The sequence below is a fragment of the Panthera leo genome, chromosome C1, assembly GCF_018350215.1.
Source record: "Panthera leo isolate Ple1 chromosome C1, P.leo_Ple1_pat1.1, whole genome shotgun sequence".
In the NCBI taxonomy this organism is placed as follows: domain Eukaryota; kingdom Metazoa; phylum Chordata; class Mammalia; order Carnivora; family Felidae; genus Panthera; species Panthera leo.
Genome location: NC_056686.1, coordinates 158,872,584 through 158,890,980, shown reverse-complemented (window position 1 = coordinate 158,890,980; position 18,397 = coordinate 158,872,584). Strand labels below are relative to the sequence as shown.

Genomic DNA, 18,397 nt, shown 5'->3' with positions numbered 1-18,397 from the left:
CATCATACAAAAATCAGTAATAGGTGACTTGAAGATCTAAATATGAAAGGTAAAACAATAAATATTTAATAAGAATAATGACAGATTTCATATATGTACCACAAAAGGCACTAACCATAAAGTGAAAAGATTTAATAAATGTAACTATGTTCAAATGACACCAGTAAGATGAGTGAAGAGGCAAGTCATAGAAGATTTATACTGAGAATTATGTGAAGAATTCCTACAAACCAAGAAGAAAAAGACATGTAATCCATGGTCAGAGTTGCCAAAGCCAAATTGTTCTACCCAACCTGTAATGAAAAGTAGTAGAACTACGTCCTGTTCTTCCAACCCTATATTCATTTTTCACAGAAGTGATCCTTATCTTACAGCTTTTTATCGCAGGTTTTGTTTTATTTGTATTTCTAAGTAAGGTTATATAATAAATATAGTTTCTTTGTTCTTGTTTCTTTGTCTTTAATACTTCCCTTTTGTGTGTGTGTGTGTTTATTCACCTATTTTGAGGGAGGGAGAGCAGGCATGAGTCGGGGGAGGGGCAGAGAGAATCCCACGCAGGCTCTGCCCTGACAGCACAGAACCCAGTGCGGAGCCCCGTCTCACAAACGGTGCGATCATGACCTGAGTGGAAATCAAGAGTTGGACGCTTTAACCGACTGAACCACCCAGGCACGCCTATTGACTTCGTATCATAGAAGATGAGACATTAACTCTTTTAAATGACCCAACCCTCTACCTCTATAAAAATATTCACATTTCCCTGACTCCATCCTAACTTAGATAGACAGTACTGCAATTTTGGGATTGATTGTTATTTCATTATTTACAGTATGACTGTGTAAATTTTATTCACAGCTGTGAAGGCTCCATGATTACATTTCTTCTTTTATACAATTTTCTGTTTTCACCGGAGTTAATAGTTGATTTATATCTTTAGTTTTTTAGTATTTAGTGGAAGCATCCAAATACTCTCCAGCAGAGGTGCAGATCTCTCATTATTTTCACATACAAGTTTTTGTTATTATTTTTTTATTTAGACATCCTCCCTGAACTTTTGTAGCTCTTTTGTTAAGATAGTTGCTCTCTCTTTCTGCTGGATGCCTGTCATCCTGGAATCTACCTTCTTGACCATCGTGGGAATTCCATTTGTGTCTGTCCTGTGAGCTCTGCTTTCTGTATGCCATCTCTTCATCTTTCTTGGTTTACTCCTTTGCTCTGGTGGAACAGATTCTCTAGTTATTTCCTGAGGAAAGGTAAATGAGTAGGCAGATTTTTGAAACCTTGCATATTCTCTTCTTCCCTTTGGTTGTTTGCACGTAGAATTCTAGGTTGGAAATCATTTTATTAGAATTTTGAAGGTATTGTTCCATTGCCTTCTAGCTTCCAGTGTTACTGCTGAGCATTCCAATGCCATTCTGATTCCTGATCCTTTGTAAGTAACCTGTTTATTTCCCCCTAAACGCTTTTAGGATCTTGTTTTTAATCCCTGGCATTTAACATATTTTATTACAATATGTTTTGGTGTGGCTCTTCCTTGAGCCAGGTGCTTGGTCAAAAGTATGTCCTTCAATGCAGAAATTCATGTTTTCCAGTTCTAGAAAAATTTCTTGAATTATTTCTTTGATAATTTCAGCTCCTTGATTTTCTTGTCCTTTTTTCTGGAACTCAACATCATTTGAACCAGGACCTCTTGGATAGATTCTCTAGTTTTCTTTTTTCTTTGAATTTTTTTGGTCTTTTTCTGGGAGGATTGCTTCAGCTTTATCTTTGAATCCATCCATTTTTTTCTTTCATTTTTAGCTATAGTATTTTCTTTTGCCAGGAGGGTTTGTTTGTTTTTTTTTTTTCATTTTTAGTTTGCTATCCTAGGATATTTAATAGTGGTATTATTTTTGTGTGAAGTTTATTTCTTACCAGTTTCTTTATATTTTTTGTTTGTATCTCTTCACATATCTGGTGATACTGGGCTTTGTTCATGTACATGCTTTAGACACTGAAGCACATTTTATTTTTTAATGTTTATTTATTTTTGAGAGAGAGAGCATGAACAGGGGAGGGGCAGAGAGAGGTAGGAGACATAGAATCAGAAGCAGGCTCCAGGCTCTGAACTGTCAGCACAGAGTCCCACATGGGGCTGGAACTCATGAACTGCAAGATCATGACCTGAGCCAAAGTTGGATGCTTAACTGACTAAGCCACCCAGGCGCCCGGCCAGTGAAACACTTACTGGAAGCTTTGTATGAGTAGGGAGGGTTTATTGACCAATAGGTTTTGTAGCAGGATGACATGATTGGGTCATTTTTCTGAGAGATTTTTAATTCTTCTTATCTATAAGTCTTATATCTTGAGATGCTGTTTTTTTAGAGAGAAAGTCTATAGTCTTCTATCTGTGGAGTATAAGTTTGGTTGCTAACTTTATAGAATTGAGCATGGAAAGAGGGTTAAGGGTCTCTTCAGTTAGTGTGTAGACTTGCTTTTAATACCTTCTAGTTCCTCAGGTGTGCCGGATGTGCCTAAATCCATAGTTCTGGCTCATCATTTCCAGAGATTAAATCTGGCTTGCAGTATTTATGATGATGAGATAGTAGTCAGTCATACCCTTTTTTGTCCTTATGTATACAATATGTTAGCTTTCTCTGGCTGCTTTCAACATTTTTTTCTTTCTCTTTATATATATATTTTAGGATTTTATTTTTAAGTAATCTCTGCATCTTAATATGGGGCTCAAACTCACAACCCTGAAATCAAGAGTGGCACACTGCACCAACTGAGCCAGCCAGTGCCCCAAGATTTTTTTCTTTTTAAAAATTTTTAGTGGATTAATTTTTTATTGAGGTGTAATTGACATATCACATTATGTTAGTTTCATGCATACAACATACTTGTATATATATTATATATAATATATATATCATATTTGTATATATCACAAAATGATCATCACGGTAAATCTAGTGAAAATATCACCACACAGTTACAATTCTTTTTTGGTGATGAGAACTTTTTAGATTTAATCTCTTAGCATTTTTCAAATATGGAATACAGTATTATTAACTATAGTCCCCATACTGTTCATCCCAGCACTTATTTATTTTATAACTGGAAGTTTGTATCTTTTGACTTGTTTATCCATTTCACCCACCCCCATCCCCTGCCTCTGGGAACCACTAATCTATTCTCTGTGTCTGTGTGCTTGGGTTTTAGGGGGTTTTGTTTATTTTTTAAAATTCTACATATAAGTGAGATCATAAACTTTGGTCTGCCTTTGACTTATTTCACTTAGCATATGCCCTGAAGGGTCCATCCATGTTGTTGTGAATGGCAAGATTTCTTTTCTTTTTTTTAATGGCTGAGTATATTCCCTTGTATATATATACACCACATTTTCTTTATCCAGTCTTCCATTGATGGACGCTTTGGTTGCTTCTATGTCTTGGCTATTGTAAATAATGCTGTAGTGAACATGGGGTGCAGATAATTCTTCCTTTTTTTTTTTTTTTAACTAAAGTTTTTATTCAAATTCCAGTTAGTTAGCATACAGTGTAATATTAGTTTTAGGTATACAATTTGGTGATTTAACACTTCCATACAACACCCAGTGCTCATCACAAGCACACTTTTTTTTTTTTTTTAATTTAAATCCAAGTTAGTTAATATGGTTTCAGTAATAATGACTTCAGGAATAGAATTTAGTGATTGATCACTTATGTGTCACATCCAGTGCTAATCCCAACAAGTGTCCTCCTTAATGCCCCTTGCCCATTCCTCCAGCCAACACCCTTCCAGCAACCCTCAGTTTATTCTGTGTAATTTAAGAGTCTCTTATGGTTTATCTCCCTATTTTACATTTTTTGCTTCCCTTCCCTTATGTTCATCTGTTTTGTATCTTAAATTCCGTATATGAGTGAAGTCATATATTTGTCTTTCTTTGACAAATAATACATTAGCATAATACACTTTAATTCCATTCTTGCAAATGGCAAGAATTGGTCACTGAGTAATATTCCATTGTATATATGTCACATTTTCTTTATCCATTCATCATTCGATGGACATTTGGGCTCTTTCCATACTTTGGCTGTTGTCAGAATTACTGCTATAAAAGTTGGGGTGCATGTCCCCCTTCAAAACAGCACACCTGTATCCTTTGGTAAATACCTAGTAGTGCAATTGCTGGGTTGTAAAATAACTCTATTTTTAATTTTTTGAGGAACCTCCATACTGGTTTTCCAGAGTGGCTGCATCGGTTTGCAGTCCCACCAGCAGTGCAAAAGGGTTCCTCTTTCTCTGTATCCTCGCCAACATCTGTTGTTGCCAGAGTTGTTAATGTTAGCCATCCTGACAGGTGTGAGGTGGTATCTCATTGTAGGTTTGTTTGGTGTTTCCCTGATGATAAGTGATGTTGAGCATCTTTTCATGTGTCTGTTAGCCATCTGGATGTCTTCTTTGGAAAAGTGTCTATTCATGTCTTTTGCCCATTTCTTCACTGGATTATTTGTTTTCTTTGGGTGTTGAATTTGAGAAGTTCTTTATAGATTTGGATACTAACCCTTTATCTTACATGTCATTTACAAATACCTTCTCTCAGTCTGTTGGTTGCTTTTCAGTTTTGCTGATCAGATAACTTTTTGCATTAGTGTTTGATTTTCATTGGATGAGTACTCAGAAGTGGAATTGCTGGACTGTATGGTAATTATATATATATATATATATATATATATATATATATATATATATGTATATGTATATGTGTACGTGTATATATACATATATATATATATATTTATTTAAGTTTATTTATTTGAGAGAGTGAGTGGGCAGATGCGAGAACAGGGGAGGGGCAGAGAGAGAAAAGAAGAGAGAGAATCCCAAGCATGCCCTGTGTTGTCAGTGTAGAGCCCAACATAGGGCTCAGTCCCATGAACTGTAAGATCATGATCTGAGCCAAAATCAATAGCTGGGGGCTTAATTGACTGAGCCACCCAGGTGCCCCTGGTAATTGTATTTTTTAATATTTTTGAGGAACCTCCATACTTGTCTTTTTTTTTTCCTTAAGTTTATTTAAGTAATCTCTGTACCCAGCGTAGCGTTCGAACTCTTAACCCTGAGATCTTGAGCTGCATGCTCCACTGACTGAGTCATCCAGTTACCTTACTCCATACTATTTTCCATAGTGGCTGTACTAGTTTATGTTCCTCTCCTCTTTCATTCTTGATTTTATTTATTTGGGTCCTTTCCTTTTTCTTTTTGATCAAACTGGCCAGTGGTTTATCAATTTTGTTAAATCTTTCAAAGAACCAGCTTCTGGTTTCATTGATCTGTTCTACTGGTTTTTTTTGGTTTTGATAGCATTAATTTCTGCTCTGATCTTTATTATTTCCTGTCTTCTGCTGGTTTTGAGTTTTATTTGCTGTTCTTTTTACAGCTCTTTAAGGCATAAGGTTAGGTTGTGTACCTGAGATCTTTCTTCCTTCTTTAGGAAGGCCTGGATTGCTATATATTTCCCTCTTATGACCGCCTTTGCTGCGTCCCAGAGGTTTTGGGTTGTGGTCTTATCATTTTCATTGGCATCCATGAACTTTTTAATTTCCTCTTTAACTTCTTGATTAGCCCATTCATTCTTTTTTTTTTTTTTAATTTTTTTTAAATTTATTTTTGAGACAGAAACACAGCATGAGCAGGGGAGGGGCTGGGAGAGGGGGAGACACAGAATCTGAAGCAGGCTCCAGGCTCTGAGCTGTCAGCACAGAGCCCGACGCGGTGCTCGAATTCACGGAGTGTGAGATCATGACCTGAGCTGAAGTCGGGCGCTCAACGACTGAGCCACCCAGGCGCCCCGCCCATTCATTCTTTAGTAGGATGTTCTTTAGTCTCCAAGTATTTGTTACCTTTCCAAATTTTTTCTTGTGTTTGATTTTGAATTTCATAGTGTTGTGGTCTGAAAATATGCACGGTATGATCTCGATCTTTCTGTACTTGTTGATATATGATTTGTGTCCCAGTATGTGGTCTGTTGTGGAGAACATTCCATGTGCACTGGAGAAGAATGTATATTCTGCTGCTTTAGGATGAAATGTTCTGAATTGTACTAGTTTACGTTCCTACCAACAGTGGCCAAGGGTTCCCTTTTCTCCACATCTTTGCCAACATGTTATTTCTTGTCTTTTTGGTAATAGCCATCCTAATAGGTGTGAGGTGATATCTTACTGTGGTAAGATTTTTTTCTTTAGTTTTGGTTTTCAGTAGTTTGACTATAATGTACATAGTTATGGTTTTCTTTGTATTTCTGTTTGGAGAAATCAGTGAGCTGCTTCAATCTGTACATTTATGTCTTTAACCAAATTTTGGACTTTTCTGGCTGTTCTTCACATATTTTTTCTGCCCCTTTTCCTCTCCTATGACTCCAAGTAAATTTTTGTTAGACTGCTGCAGTGTCCAAGAGCCAACTCTTTTTAAATATTTTTTTCTTTCTATAGTTTGAGTAATTTTTTTATCTTTTCAGTACTTTCTCCATTTTGCTATTAAACCCATTCACTGAATTTTTTATTTTAGAGAGTGAATTTTTCAGGCCGGTAAGACTGCATATTTTGATCCAAGTTCCAGCTGTTCTGTGCTGTTCAGACTAGGACCTTTCTTAATAGGAAACCCACCCAGTTCTATTCCTTTCTTCCAGATATTATATCCTATCCAGATTCTGCCTACTTTTGGTTGCTCAGATACCTTCAGGTAGTTGTTTTTTATTTTTTTTCCAGAATATATAGTTATCTGAGGGAATGTTGGTATGATGAAATACTCTGTTACTTGTTACAGAATCTCCATTATATTTTTTTGTTGTTTGTTGTAAAAGTTAAAAACACCTTATGAATTTATATTTATACTTCCAATTCAAATGGGAACTTACAAGGTTTTTACTTAACATCTCTATTTTCTTTCTTCTGTACTAAAACTTGTGGTTCTCAAGGACATAAAGCAGATGATAGAATTAGAAGGTCACATAGTTATTCACTCCTTTCCATATCTTACACATAGCAGTCTTAAAATAATAGTTGTATTATCATCGTGACCAAAGTGATTACCAAAAACCATTACCATTTTTGCTTGTGCTTTCCATACTCTTCCGTCTCCTATTTTAAAACAGTATTTTATTATTAACAACTTGACATGCTTTAGCCATTATATTTTATGCTCTCTTCCTTATACTTCTCATTTAATCTTTATCAACAAGTAAATAATGTTGCTTGCCATTAGTTTTTAGGTTGAAATTCTGTTCATTTTGGTTATCTAATACTTGTTCTCTAGATTCTTTTGGAAGGTTCATGGGAGCAGTATTGATTTCTGACATTTTGATAACAGTTTATCAGTGCCTTCTATGTGTTAAAAATCAATTAAAAATTTTAAGTTTATTTATTTTGAGAGAGAGAGAGAGAGCATGAGCAGGGGAGGGGCAGAGAGAGAGAGAGAGAGAGAGAGAGAGAGAGAGAGAAAATCCCAAGCAGGCTCCACCCTGCCAGCACAGAGCCCAATGACGGGCTCAAACTCATGAACTGTGAGATCATGACCTGAGCCGAAATCAAGAATCAGATGTTTAATTGACTGAGCCACCCACGCGTCCCCAAAATCCATTTTACTGAATATAAAACTCTTCATTTATATTTTCTTGAATATCTTAAGTATGTTACTCCATTTTCTTTTAGCATATAGTGTTTCCTTAGAAAAATTTGATACTGGCTTTCTGGGTTGGTATTCTTAGGTGTACAGTGTGCTTTTCTGTTGGTAGTTTCCTTTTTTTTTTTTTTTTTTTTAATTTTCAAGGAGATTTTCTTGAATTATACTTTTTACTATTTGTTTTCTTCTGGTATTATTCTTTAAAGACTTATTTTACCTGAGTGTTGAATTTTTATTGCTTCATTAGTTGTTGCCTTCTCAATCCTTTTTATCCCTTCATTTGAATTTCAGAAATGTTTCTCCTTTTTACCTTCTAGTTCTCTTGCAGCATTACATGTATGTATTTCCTCTTACTTTCATTCAGGCTTAATCTTCATTTCTGAAACTTTTTTTTCTTATTTCTGATATTTTCCTGAGTTCTGTTAACCTTAAATCTCAGTTTTTTGAAACCAGCTTTATGTTCTTTCTTGTCTTGAGTCATTTTTGTAATGTTTTTTAGCTCATTTTGAAATAGTAGGTTATAGTTTTCATACTCTTTTGTGGATATGTATTCCTGGTATGGTTTTATTATCAGGATGTTATCCCATGTTTCCTTTTTCTTTTTCTTCTTTTTCTTATGATAACTTCATGGGATTGACCTACATCATTTTCTGTTGTTTACATTTTTGTGGTTTAGAATGGCTTTTCTTACAGAGCTCTCTCTGCTATTGTTTTTGGGCACTCTTCAAAAGTGTGGCATCTGCTTTCTGAAATTTCTAGGCTTTGCTCCCTTCCTCACTTTTATCTGAATATTCTCTTTCCTTTATCTTCATTGTACCTCTTGTGCTCAATTTTGATTCTGCACCCAGTAGTTTATCCTCATTGTGATACCCTTATGAGGGATGTGTTAAGAGTTCGTAGCTAGAGGCTAGATTGCTCCAGCTTCTTCACACTTCACCATGGTCCTCCCATACTTAATCTCTGTTGGAAAGGACAGAAACCCTTCCAAAGACAGCCATTGTACTTAAATTGCTGTTTTCAGAGTCTCTTTTCTCAGATCTGTCATTGTTTCCTTTTGCTTCCTCTCCTATGATGCATTTCCTGTGGTTATTGGTGATTTGTCCCTACCTTCTCTTTTGGGGGAATTCATGGAGATTCCTTGTCAGCCAGTTTTGTTGTAAATGTTGTCTGTGGGTTTTGGGTTTATATTTTTATCTGAGGATTTGGGGATATTCAAAAACATGGTACAGCCTCCATTGTTTCTGAATCTAATTTATCACTTCTTAATGGCTGTTTATGGTGTTTAATAATCTTGCTCTAATTATACCTTCTTCCAAACAGTGACTCAAGAGTCATCAGTTTAGAAGTTAGCCTAAGAGTAATTGTAGGCCAACTTCCAACCTTTTAACAGTAGGATTAGCTCCTACTCTTAACAAATTGGAGAAAAACAGGGATATCAACTGGCCTGCCTGTACACGTAGGTTATTCATGCATCATCTTTGATAAATATGCCATAGTCTGTCATCCTCTGATCTGAACACTCCTGGAAGACACTGATCTAAAGCTGATGGTCCAAAAAAGTCTACAAAATAATGAGCATCATAGAAACATATTGGAAACACAGCAAATGTCATCCTGTCACTGTTTAAAAATCTTATAATGGAGGGGCGCCAGTGTGGCTCAGTCGGTTGAGCATCTGACTTCAGCTCAGGTCATGATCTTGCAGTTTGTGAATTCGAGCCCCGAGTTGGGCTCTGTGCTGACAACTCCAAGCCTGGAGCCTGTTTTGGATTCTGTGTCTCCCTCTGTGCCCCTTCCCTGCTCGCTCTCTCTCTCAAAAATAAACATTTAAAAAATTTTAAAAAATACATTATAAAGGAGGGGTGCCTGCGTGGCTCAGTTGGTTAAACGTCCGACTTCGGCTCAGGTCACGATCAGGTCATGGTTTGTGGGATCAAGCCTTACTGGTCTGTGTGCTGACAGCGTGGAGTCTGCTTAGGATTCTCTCTCCCTCTCTCCCTGCCCCTCCCCTACTCTCTCAAAATAAATAAATAAACTTAAAAAAGTATTACTAAAGGAAATGTAAAAACTGTTGGTTGAAGCAATTAAAATGGTAAAGATGGGAAGAAATTCTCTTAAAAGACTAAACCAAAACAAACAAAACCCCAGGGATTGCCTGGTTTGTTTTATATAAAAAAAGGCAAAGGGGTGTGGATGGTATATAATGGAATTTGATGAGATTGTGAAGGGAATTAAGGAGCACAAATAATACTTTTTTTTTTTTTTTTAAGGAAGCATAATTTTTTATATGTTGGGTACTAATTTTAGGGATCTTGTTATCCTAGTAATAGCCCAGTTCCTTTGTTCTTGAATTTGGTATTCTAAAAAGTCAGCTAAAACAAGTCAGTTCCTGAAATACAGATCTTTATTGACTTGATAAAACTTTCCAAGATATTTATAGTGTTAAGAAGTTGATATTTCTCATTTTTACTTCATTTAACTTCCTTGCTTAAAGGAATCATACTTTATTTTCACTTATGAAGATAGCTTACCTTTTGTAGTATGTTTCATTTAAAATTTTTCCTAATTTTTACCTTTTTAAAAATCTTTAACAGGCCTCAACAAATAATGAAAGTTCTAATCACAGTTTTGGAAGCTTGGGATCTTTAAGTGACAAAGAATCTGAGGTAAGTAACTTCATTTTAAATATGGTGCTATTAAAGTAAAAGCTGGAATCACCTTTTTTCTTTTAATAGTTCCCCACCCCCCCACCCCCCCCATCCTTGTGCTAATAATCATTAATGCTAAAGTTTCTGATGGGAGCATTTTTGTTCTGCCTTATGAGGCACAGTATTCAGACTGAAGACTGTTTGGCATTAGTAAGAAAATATAGTTTCTTTGGTTATGTAGCTGAACTTATACATTAGTGTTATAAGTGTTCTTAATGGAAGACAGTTACTGGCCATTTATAATTCCAGTAGATGAAAGTGGTTTTTGAACTATGTACTACAGTTTTCCACTGTTTTTTGTTATACTCCCCTCTTAGTTTGGTTCTGAGTAAGGGTTTGTGTACTGAGATGTAGATACACATATTTTTTCTCTTTTGGAAATTTCTTGCGGAATTTCATGCTGCTGTTTTTCACTTTTCATATTTAAAACTACCTGGAAAATCCTCTCCCCTCCCATCCACTTACCCCACTAAGAAAATACGTGGGATTTTATAAGTAGGCATTTGGATCCATGGTATAGTTAACAATGGGCATGATGTACTTAATAGCATCTTTTTTGACATATGTAGATAGGAAGTTCTTTGGGTTTTAGCATTCACTTGCTGATGCAACAACATCACTTTTTGTGGATACAACTTCTGCTCAGATCATAGCATTGTGTTACTTTTCAACGCATGCGTGTGTGTGTGTGTATGTGTGTATGTGTGTTTGTGTTTTCCTTTCAATGTTAACTTATTTCTCTTTGATCCATTTTAGTCTTTTTCCTACTTGGGCTAGTGTAGATATATCTCTTTGATAATATCAGTAGGTCATTAGCATTTAGTAACTCTTAGCCATTTGGTTTTGGTGTTCATTGAAAGAGAATGTCAAAGGTGGCATCTTTTTAAGTCCTGTGTTACTGAAAACATCTAGGACTCTCTAGGTAGACAGTTTTGTGCAGTTCTATGCAGGCACCCTGACACTCCAGAGGAGTGTGGCATAGGGTTTTCACTCATCAGGCTTTCCCTTCCACAGAGACAACTGGCAGGCAGCTGAAAGGACTGTGCAAGTGACGGGACTTTATCTGCAGTAGGTTCCCTTGAGGTAAGCGTTAGTAGCCCCTGTAGCACCAGATTATCGCAGTTTAGTTTGTTCTTAAATTAGCACATTTACATTAAGTCCTTACAAAGTGTAGGTTTAGATTTAGTCAGAGTACAGCTTTTCAGAAGCTACATCAAGAATGTTTTCACTTTATATCTCCTGGACTTTGGAACATTTCTTGATATTTCCAGATTTTGGTCCATTTAGTAATTTCACATGTCTTTTCTTTCATAGACTGTTACATTATGAAGGGTAATAAAATAGTTTTAAATATTTCCCTTTTCTCTTCACCAAATCTGATATTTTTGAGAGTTTTTTTAATAGCAAAACTTAGTAATTAGATCACCTAAAGTAGTTATATATTTCCATGTCCTTTATAGGTACCCATGCCCCCAATATAAGCCATAGAGTATTTCAATTCTTTCAAAAGAATGAGTCTATAAGAAAGTACCACTTCCCTTTAAAGAACTCTAAGAGTCGCTTTTGGCTGTATTTGTAGTTAAAATTTTTTCTTTTAAGACCATAGTGTAATTTACAGTGAAGTACAATTTGGCTAACCATTGCATATACTTAGCTTAATTTGTGTAGAAAATTTGACATTTGGGGAAGGAATAGAAAATCTTAAAATTTTGGAGCTTTTGTTGTTCTGTGTTCTGTATCTGGAATTTTTAAAAATTAATCATTAAGTCAAGTGGCACAGTATTGGAAAGGTCTACAGCTTACACTTTTTCCTTAAGATTTGAAGAAGGAATTTTTTTTGTCTTATCATTTAGGAAGCTACTTATCTGGAAAATGGTTTCCAAGTTTTATTTCTATATTAAGATACTTTAATTAATGAATTTCCTTGGGATGAAATTTTACACGCTTCAAAATACAGGTATTTGTAGGTCTTTAAATGAAGTTGTTGGGAGTAAACAATTGTAGGGTGGAGTACTGCTTTTTTTTTCCTGATACACCTCGTAGTAAAGTTTATGTAGTATTTCATTGTCTTCTGGTGTCATTTTATTTTTTTGGTAATCCATCCCTTGATCCATTACGTTTTCTTAAATAATAGTTTTTGTTTTTATGGACAATCAGTACTAGAAGTTTATTTGAAAAAAAAAAAAATAGCAGTTCTCTGCCACCCACCTCTACCCTACCGCATCCTCAATTCTTTTAGCCCTTCTTCCTGTTACTTATTTCCACATTTTATTTATGCATATTAATATATATCCTGAGCTTTTGTTTCTTCAGTTGGGCTCTTTCCTCCTACCCAGTACTCTTTTCAGACACCCAGAACCCTTCTGTTTTCCATCCTTGTACTGTTAAAACTGAAAGCATCTGATACTCACTGTTAGGCTGATTTGAATCTACTTCAACTGAAATTTTTCATTTCAGCTCAGATGTGAATTACTTCATACATAGATTTGCTTTTTGTTACTAAATGTAGAATTTAGAACAGAGATTTTTCCCTTTGTTAATGAAATTGCCTAGTAGATAGGAAGTAGATTGGTCTTGTTTTTGCTTCATTTTTTTTTTTTTTTACATCATTCTAGGTCTGTTTGATAGGCTCCAAGAATTTGCTGTGTTTTCAGTAAGCATTTATTACATATGTTATCTTCTAGCCTCTGTGTCCAAGCACAGAGAATATAAAAGATGAATATGATACAATCCCTGTGTTCACATGAGATCATTGTCTAGTAGAACAGACTACTTCATAAACAGTGTAGATTATGCTATGATAGAAGTACAAGGTGGTATGGGAGCAAAGAGCAAGAACCCCCCAATTCCATCTGCCTGCAGGGAAGAAGAGGGGAGAAAAGAGAAGTCTTCCTTTAAAGAAGAGATGGTGATTGAGTTGTTAGAAAGGCTATGAATTCATCCCAGAACACAAGGGCAAAGTATGAGAAGGCAGGCAGAGAGACTATGATACGCTTTTTGCTTTTGCCTGGAAGCATGGCAAATAGTTTTGTTCAAGACATGGTGTAGTGGTTCTCAACCCCAACTGCACTTTAGATCACCCAAGAAGCTTAAAAAACATAATCTGCCTGTGTGATTCACCTAGTTTGCAGACTTCTGGTGTAGGTAGGATATGCAAGGATGGTGAAAGATTGGTAGGAATCAGGGTTTGAAAGCCCTTGTTCTTTGTACTAAGGAATTTGGACTTTGGTCTAGATAATGGCGAGCCATTTAAGCAGGAGAAACAAAATGCAAAGTAGAGATGAGGAAGGCTCCCCCGGGTGGCAGTACAGAGAATAGAGTTGGGAGAGAGGAGAAACCTAAGTTGGGAAGATCATTTAGTTAAGGAATACTGCCACCTTTACGAAACTGCTCACCTCCACAGTTTAATAGTAGGAGGGAAAAAAGTGGGCAGGGTGCTAATTAAAGTGTTTTCAAGTTTACCTTTTGGGTTCTGCCTTCTCCTTCAGATTTTCTAACTTTGGTTATTGGATATTATCACCATCTAGGCTTATGCTTCTCAAATTTTAGTGTGCAAGTGAATTAATTACCAACGGTTCCTTATGCCTTTAGGTCTGGAGTGGGGGTTTGCATTTCTAACAAGCTCTCACATTCTACTAGATTATAAAAGCAGAATCAGTAGGGTTTGATGACTGAATGAGGGTAAAGAAGGAAAGGGAAGAACCTAGGGTTGTTTAAAGTTATCTGGCTCTAGGTGAATGTTAGTGCCTTTGATGAAGATAGATAACACAGAAGGAAGATACATAGATTTGGCCTAGAAGGTAATGAATTAAATTCTGGACAACAGTGAGTTTGAATATCTGTGAACTGACCAAATGAAGATGGTACTTCAATTAGGTGGTAGGAGCTATCTGGAGCTCAGGAAAAGAGGTCAGGTTAGAGATGAAGACTTAGAGGAATTTTTGGTGTGGGTGTTAAATCCTTGAGTGTTAAAGGATTCCTGGGTGGGGGATGGGGAAGGGGGTGTCTCTGAGACTCTTTCAGAGTGTTCTGAAGGTCAGAACAATTTGTATAGTAATGCTAAAACATTATTTGCCTTTTTTACAATAATGCTAAGACATGTTTGGCTTTTTAACTTTCATTTTCTCATGAATTTACAGTGTGAAAATTTCTAGTGTGTAATGACACATGATGACATCATCACTCTGATGACTTCTATATTCTGGTGTCTCAAAACTTTTTTAGTTTTAACTTCTAGAATAGTAAATATTGATAATTATAGCCCACATACATAAAAGCTCTTGGGGTCCTCAACACTTTTAATAGTTCGTGGAGGAGTCCTGAGACCCAAAAGTTTAAAAACTGCTTCTGTAGCTGAACTCATCTTTTTTTTTTTAAATTTTTTTTTTTTCAACGTTTTTTATTTATTTTTGGGACAGAGAGAGACAGAGCATGAACGGGGGAGGGGCAGAGAGAGAGGGAGACACAGAATCTGAAACAGGCTCCAGGCTCCGAGCCATCAGCCCAGAGCCTGACGCGGGGCTCGAACTCACAGACCGCGAGATCGTGACCTGGCTGAAGTCGGACGCTTAACCGACTGCGCCACCCAGGCGCCCCTGTAGCTGAACTCATCTTGATAGTGTTTGTAATGCTAGGAAATGTTAGCAGGTGAGATAGGTATGCTAGAGAAAGAATAGTAGTCTGGTAAGCAAGTAGACAGACAGTGGGAAGAAAAAGAGGAGAAAGTGGAGGAGAAGAATAATAAGGAGAATTAAATGTCACAGAAGTCAGTTAGGAAAATGACTGTAAAAAGTGACTAAGAATTGTCACTTAGGCTTAGTTTTAGTAGACTAATGGTAACAAGATGCCAGATTATAGTCTGTTAAGGAGACATTGGATAGTGAGGAAATAGTGACAGCAAATATTGACTACTCTTGGCAGAATCTTGATGATAAAGGAAGGGAGACGGTATCTAGAGTCTTAACAGGCTTGACATATTATGTGCTAGGGAAGGGCTCATAGCAGAGCTGTGACAGTGGGACAAGAAAAGTGCTGTAAAGAGAGAAAATACAATCAAACTTAAACTTTTTTTTGAGGTGGTATGAAATGCCAAGATCCAGACCCTGGGTTGATTGGGTTCATTGTAGATAGAGTTGACTGGGTACATCCTTTCCCCTGATGGGCAAACTTCCAACCAAACGACCTTTCTCATACTTCACAGTGAAATAGAGGTTATCAGCTGAAGGAGAGAATCATGAATGGGTTGTGGGTGTGAGAATGATAAAAATTTTATGGGACGGACCAGAAAAGGAGTTTGTAGGGAATGGAGGGAGATGGCCGTTCATCTTATTTTAAATGTTTTAGAATGCCTCAAGGAGTTAGAAACAGTATATACGTGCGTTGTCTGCTGGATGAGAGTCCAGATTATTTTATGAGGATAAGAGAATGGAGCCCATATTCTTTGGTTATCAGTGTTTTCTAAGTTTTAAAATCTGCCTTTATTCACCTGTTTGCAGTTCTTCTTGAAGGACCCTTCTCTAACTACGCACAAAGACCTTTGCTACTTTCTATAAATTCTTTGCAGTTGCTGTCCCCACCCAGCCTTACCCCAGATCCTAAGATAAATTATGTATTGTATAGTTCATTTGGAATTTATAATGAATACTAATAACATAATTCTTCTCCCTCCCTCTCCTCTTGGATGTCCTAGAATATATTTTATATTTCTCTGCCTTACTTTATTTCTTACTAAGGTTGAAATATTTGTGACTGAATATAAATATAATTGAATTATGTCGTCTTTAATAATATTGGAGAAGCACGCTGTAAGTCTGTTTATACCTGTGTGCTTACATTCAACATGTTACATAATAATGTTGGTAAAGCAAACACACATGTCAAATTGCTTTATTTTTGCCTCAATTTAATCTTTAATATTCATCTTTTATAGTACTTCTATATAACCTGAATCAAAGTTAATCATTTTAAAATAAATTATTTCTCTTTTCTAGAACCGAAATGTTTCTCTCCCCCCCCACCCCCGCCTTGAGGAAGGTTAATCCTTTAACTCTCTGTCCGCTGGCATTGAATTACTGTTTATTTTTGGTCCAACTGAATTTGATTTCTGAGTTATTTAGGATTAAGGATTTTAAGTTATAGATATAGGGAAGCCAGGACAGCTGTTGCATCTAGACATTTAAACTTACATGGTTTTTTAGGATTGTAATGAAAGGTAAATATGATATGGTGCCTTGATTGTCTTAATTTACCTCTAATGTTGATTAATGAAGGTCATTTTATGAAAGTTCTGATTAGCTTTGTCATTTGAATTAAGTTTGTAGAAGTCTTGAAAATTAAATGAGATTTTTTTCTCATTCGAGTTGAAGTGATAGCATTAAAGATACTTTAAAACATTAATGGCTTGTTTTGTTCTTTTTTAAAAAGAATTTTCAAAGGACCACATTATGTGTGGTTTCTTATTTTCATATTTTGGAGGAAATAGAAGTTGACACTAGGGAATTAGACCTAAAGCTAACTTGAACCTGGCTTTAGCAGGGTATTATTTCCATTTCTAGAGCTAGGGATATTGTGTATTGAGTTCTTTAATAGGTTATTTTTAATGTAAAATCTCCTTTGTTGAAGACGGTATTTAAAAATTCCATGTGTAACTTATACATATGTATGAATTATTTAAAAGGGTTATCTTCTTATATTAGTTAACTGGCTAGATTAGGAGAGTGGTAAGAGTATTTCCTGTTTTTACTTTTTTTTATTCATACCCATCTCTACTTTTCGTATTTCTTTTTTGCCCTCTTAATAGTGTTTGGCTTAAATGTTTCTGCAGTGAATGCTTAGGTATCCTAGGTTGATTGGAAATTATGATTCTCTTTGAAAATATAGATAATATTGGCCTTAAATTTTATTTTATTATTTTAATATAATTTACTGACAACTTAGTGTCCATACAACACCCAGTGCTTATCCCAACAAGTGCCCTCCTCAGTGCCCATCACCCACTTTCCCCTCTCCCCTACCCCCCATCAACCCTCAGTTTGTTCTCAGTATCCAAGAGTCTCTTATGGTTTGCCTCCCTCCCTCTCTGTAACTTTTTTTTCCCCTTTCCCTCCCCCATGGTCTTCTGTTAAGTTTCTCAAAATCCACCTATGAGTGAAAACATACGGTATCTGTCTTTCTCTGACTTATTTCACTTAGCATAATACCTTCCATTTCCATCCATGTTGCTGCAAATACTGGCCTTAAATTTTGGGTTTTAGATTGAGTTAAAAAAAAAATCATTAAAGTTTTACTTGTCTATATATATTTTTTATAACCCAGAGAATTTTTTAATGTCTTAGTGTGAACACCTAGTAAGAAAGAAGAAAACTTGAAAAATGAATTTAGTTGTGTGTAGTTAAGTATCACTGAAAGTTATATTTTCATGCCCATTCCTCCCTTTGGTGAATTACCTTGTTTTTCACTTTATTCTGTTTAAATCTGTTAGCTCCTCAAGATTGTTAGGCACCTAGTTTAGTACCTTCATCAATTTTAAGAAATATTCTTTGTATCCTGCTGCCTACATTATTTTCTAAAATGTTTTAGTCTGATAAATAATTTTTGTGGTGTTCTACTTGATTGGGTTCCTCTGTCTTTTTTTTTCTTTGTGCTAGTAATATTTTGTCATTACTTCTTACTATGTTAGGAGGGCCAAACCAAAACCACTGTATATAACAGTGTTGCTATATACAGTATGTAATATGTATAATAACAATGTCATCTTGAAGGGGAGAGTACTCTGTGTGCATGCAAACTGGTGTATTTTATAACACTAATAAAGACATTTTCTCAGTAGAAGAGTAAGTTTGTTTTTTTTTCTTTCCCTTATAAGACTGGTAATCATACTTCTAAATTACAAGATTTAAAGTTCCTGTGAAATTCATGGAATTTCTTTGTAAAATTTCCTTTTATTTAAAAAGAAAACTATATTTAATTATACTACTATCCATTAAAGGACATGCTTTTATAGGAGCTATATTCAGCTAAAAGTT

At 35.7% G+C, this 18,397-nt stretch overlaps 1 protein-coding gene across 6 annotated transcripts in view; it reads left to right on the top strand.

The window, feature by feature from the left end:
- The window catches only part of TLK1 (tousled like kinase 1), a 142,462-nt gene that overhangs the window by 51,776 nt on the left and 72,289 nt on the right, over nucleotides 1-18,397 (top strand). For all 6 annotated transcript variants that reach the window (XM_042949092.1, XM_042949094.1, XM_042949093.1 and 3 more), the window contains one exon: nucleotides 10,260-10,331. In XM_042949092.1, the coding sequence (XP_042805026.1) occupies nucleotides 10,260-10,331 (72 nt within the window). The remainder of the gene's footprint in view (nucleotides 1-10,259; nucleotides 10,332-18,397) is intronic.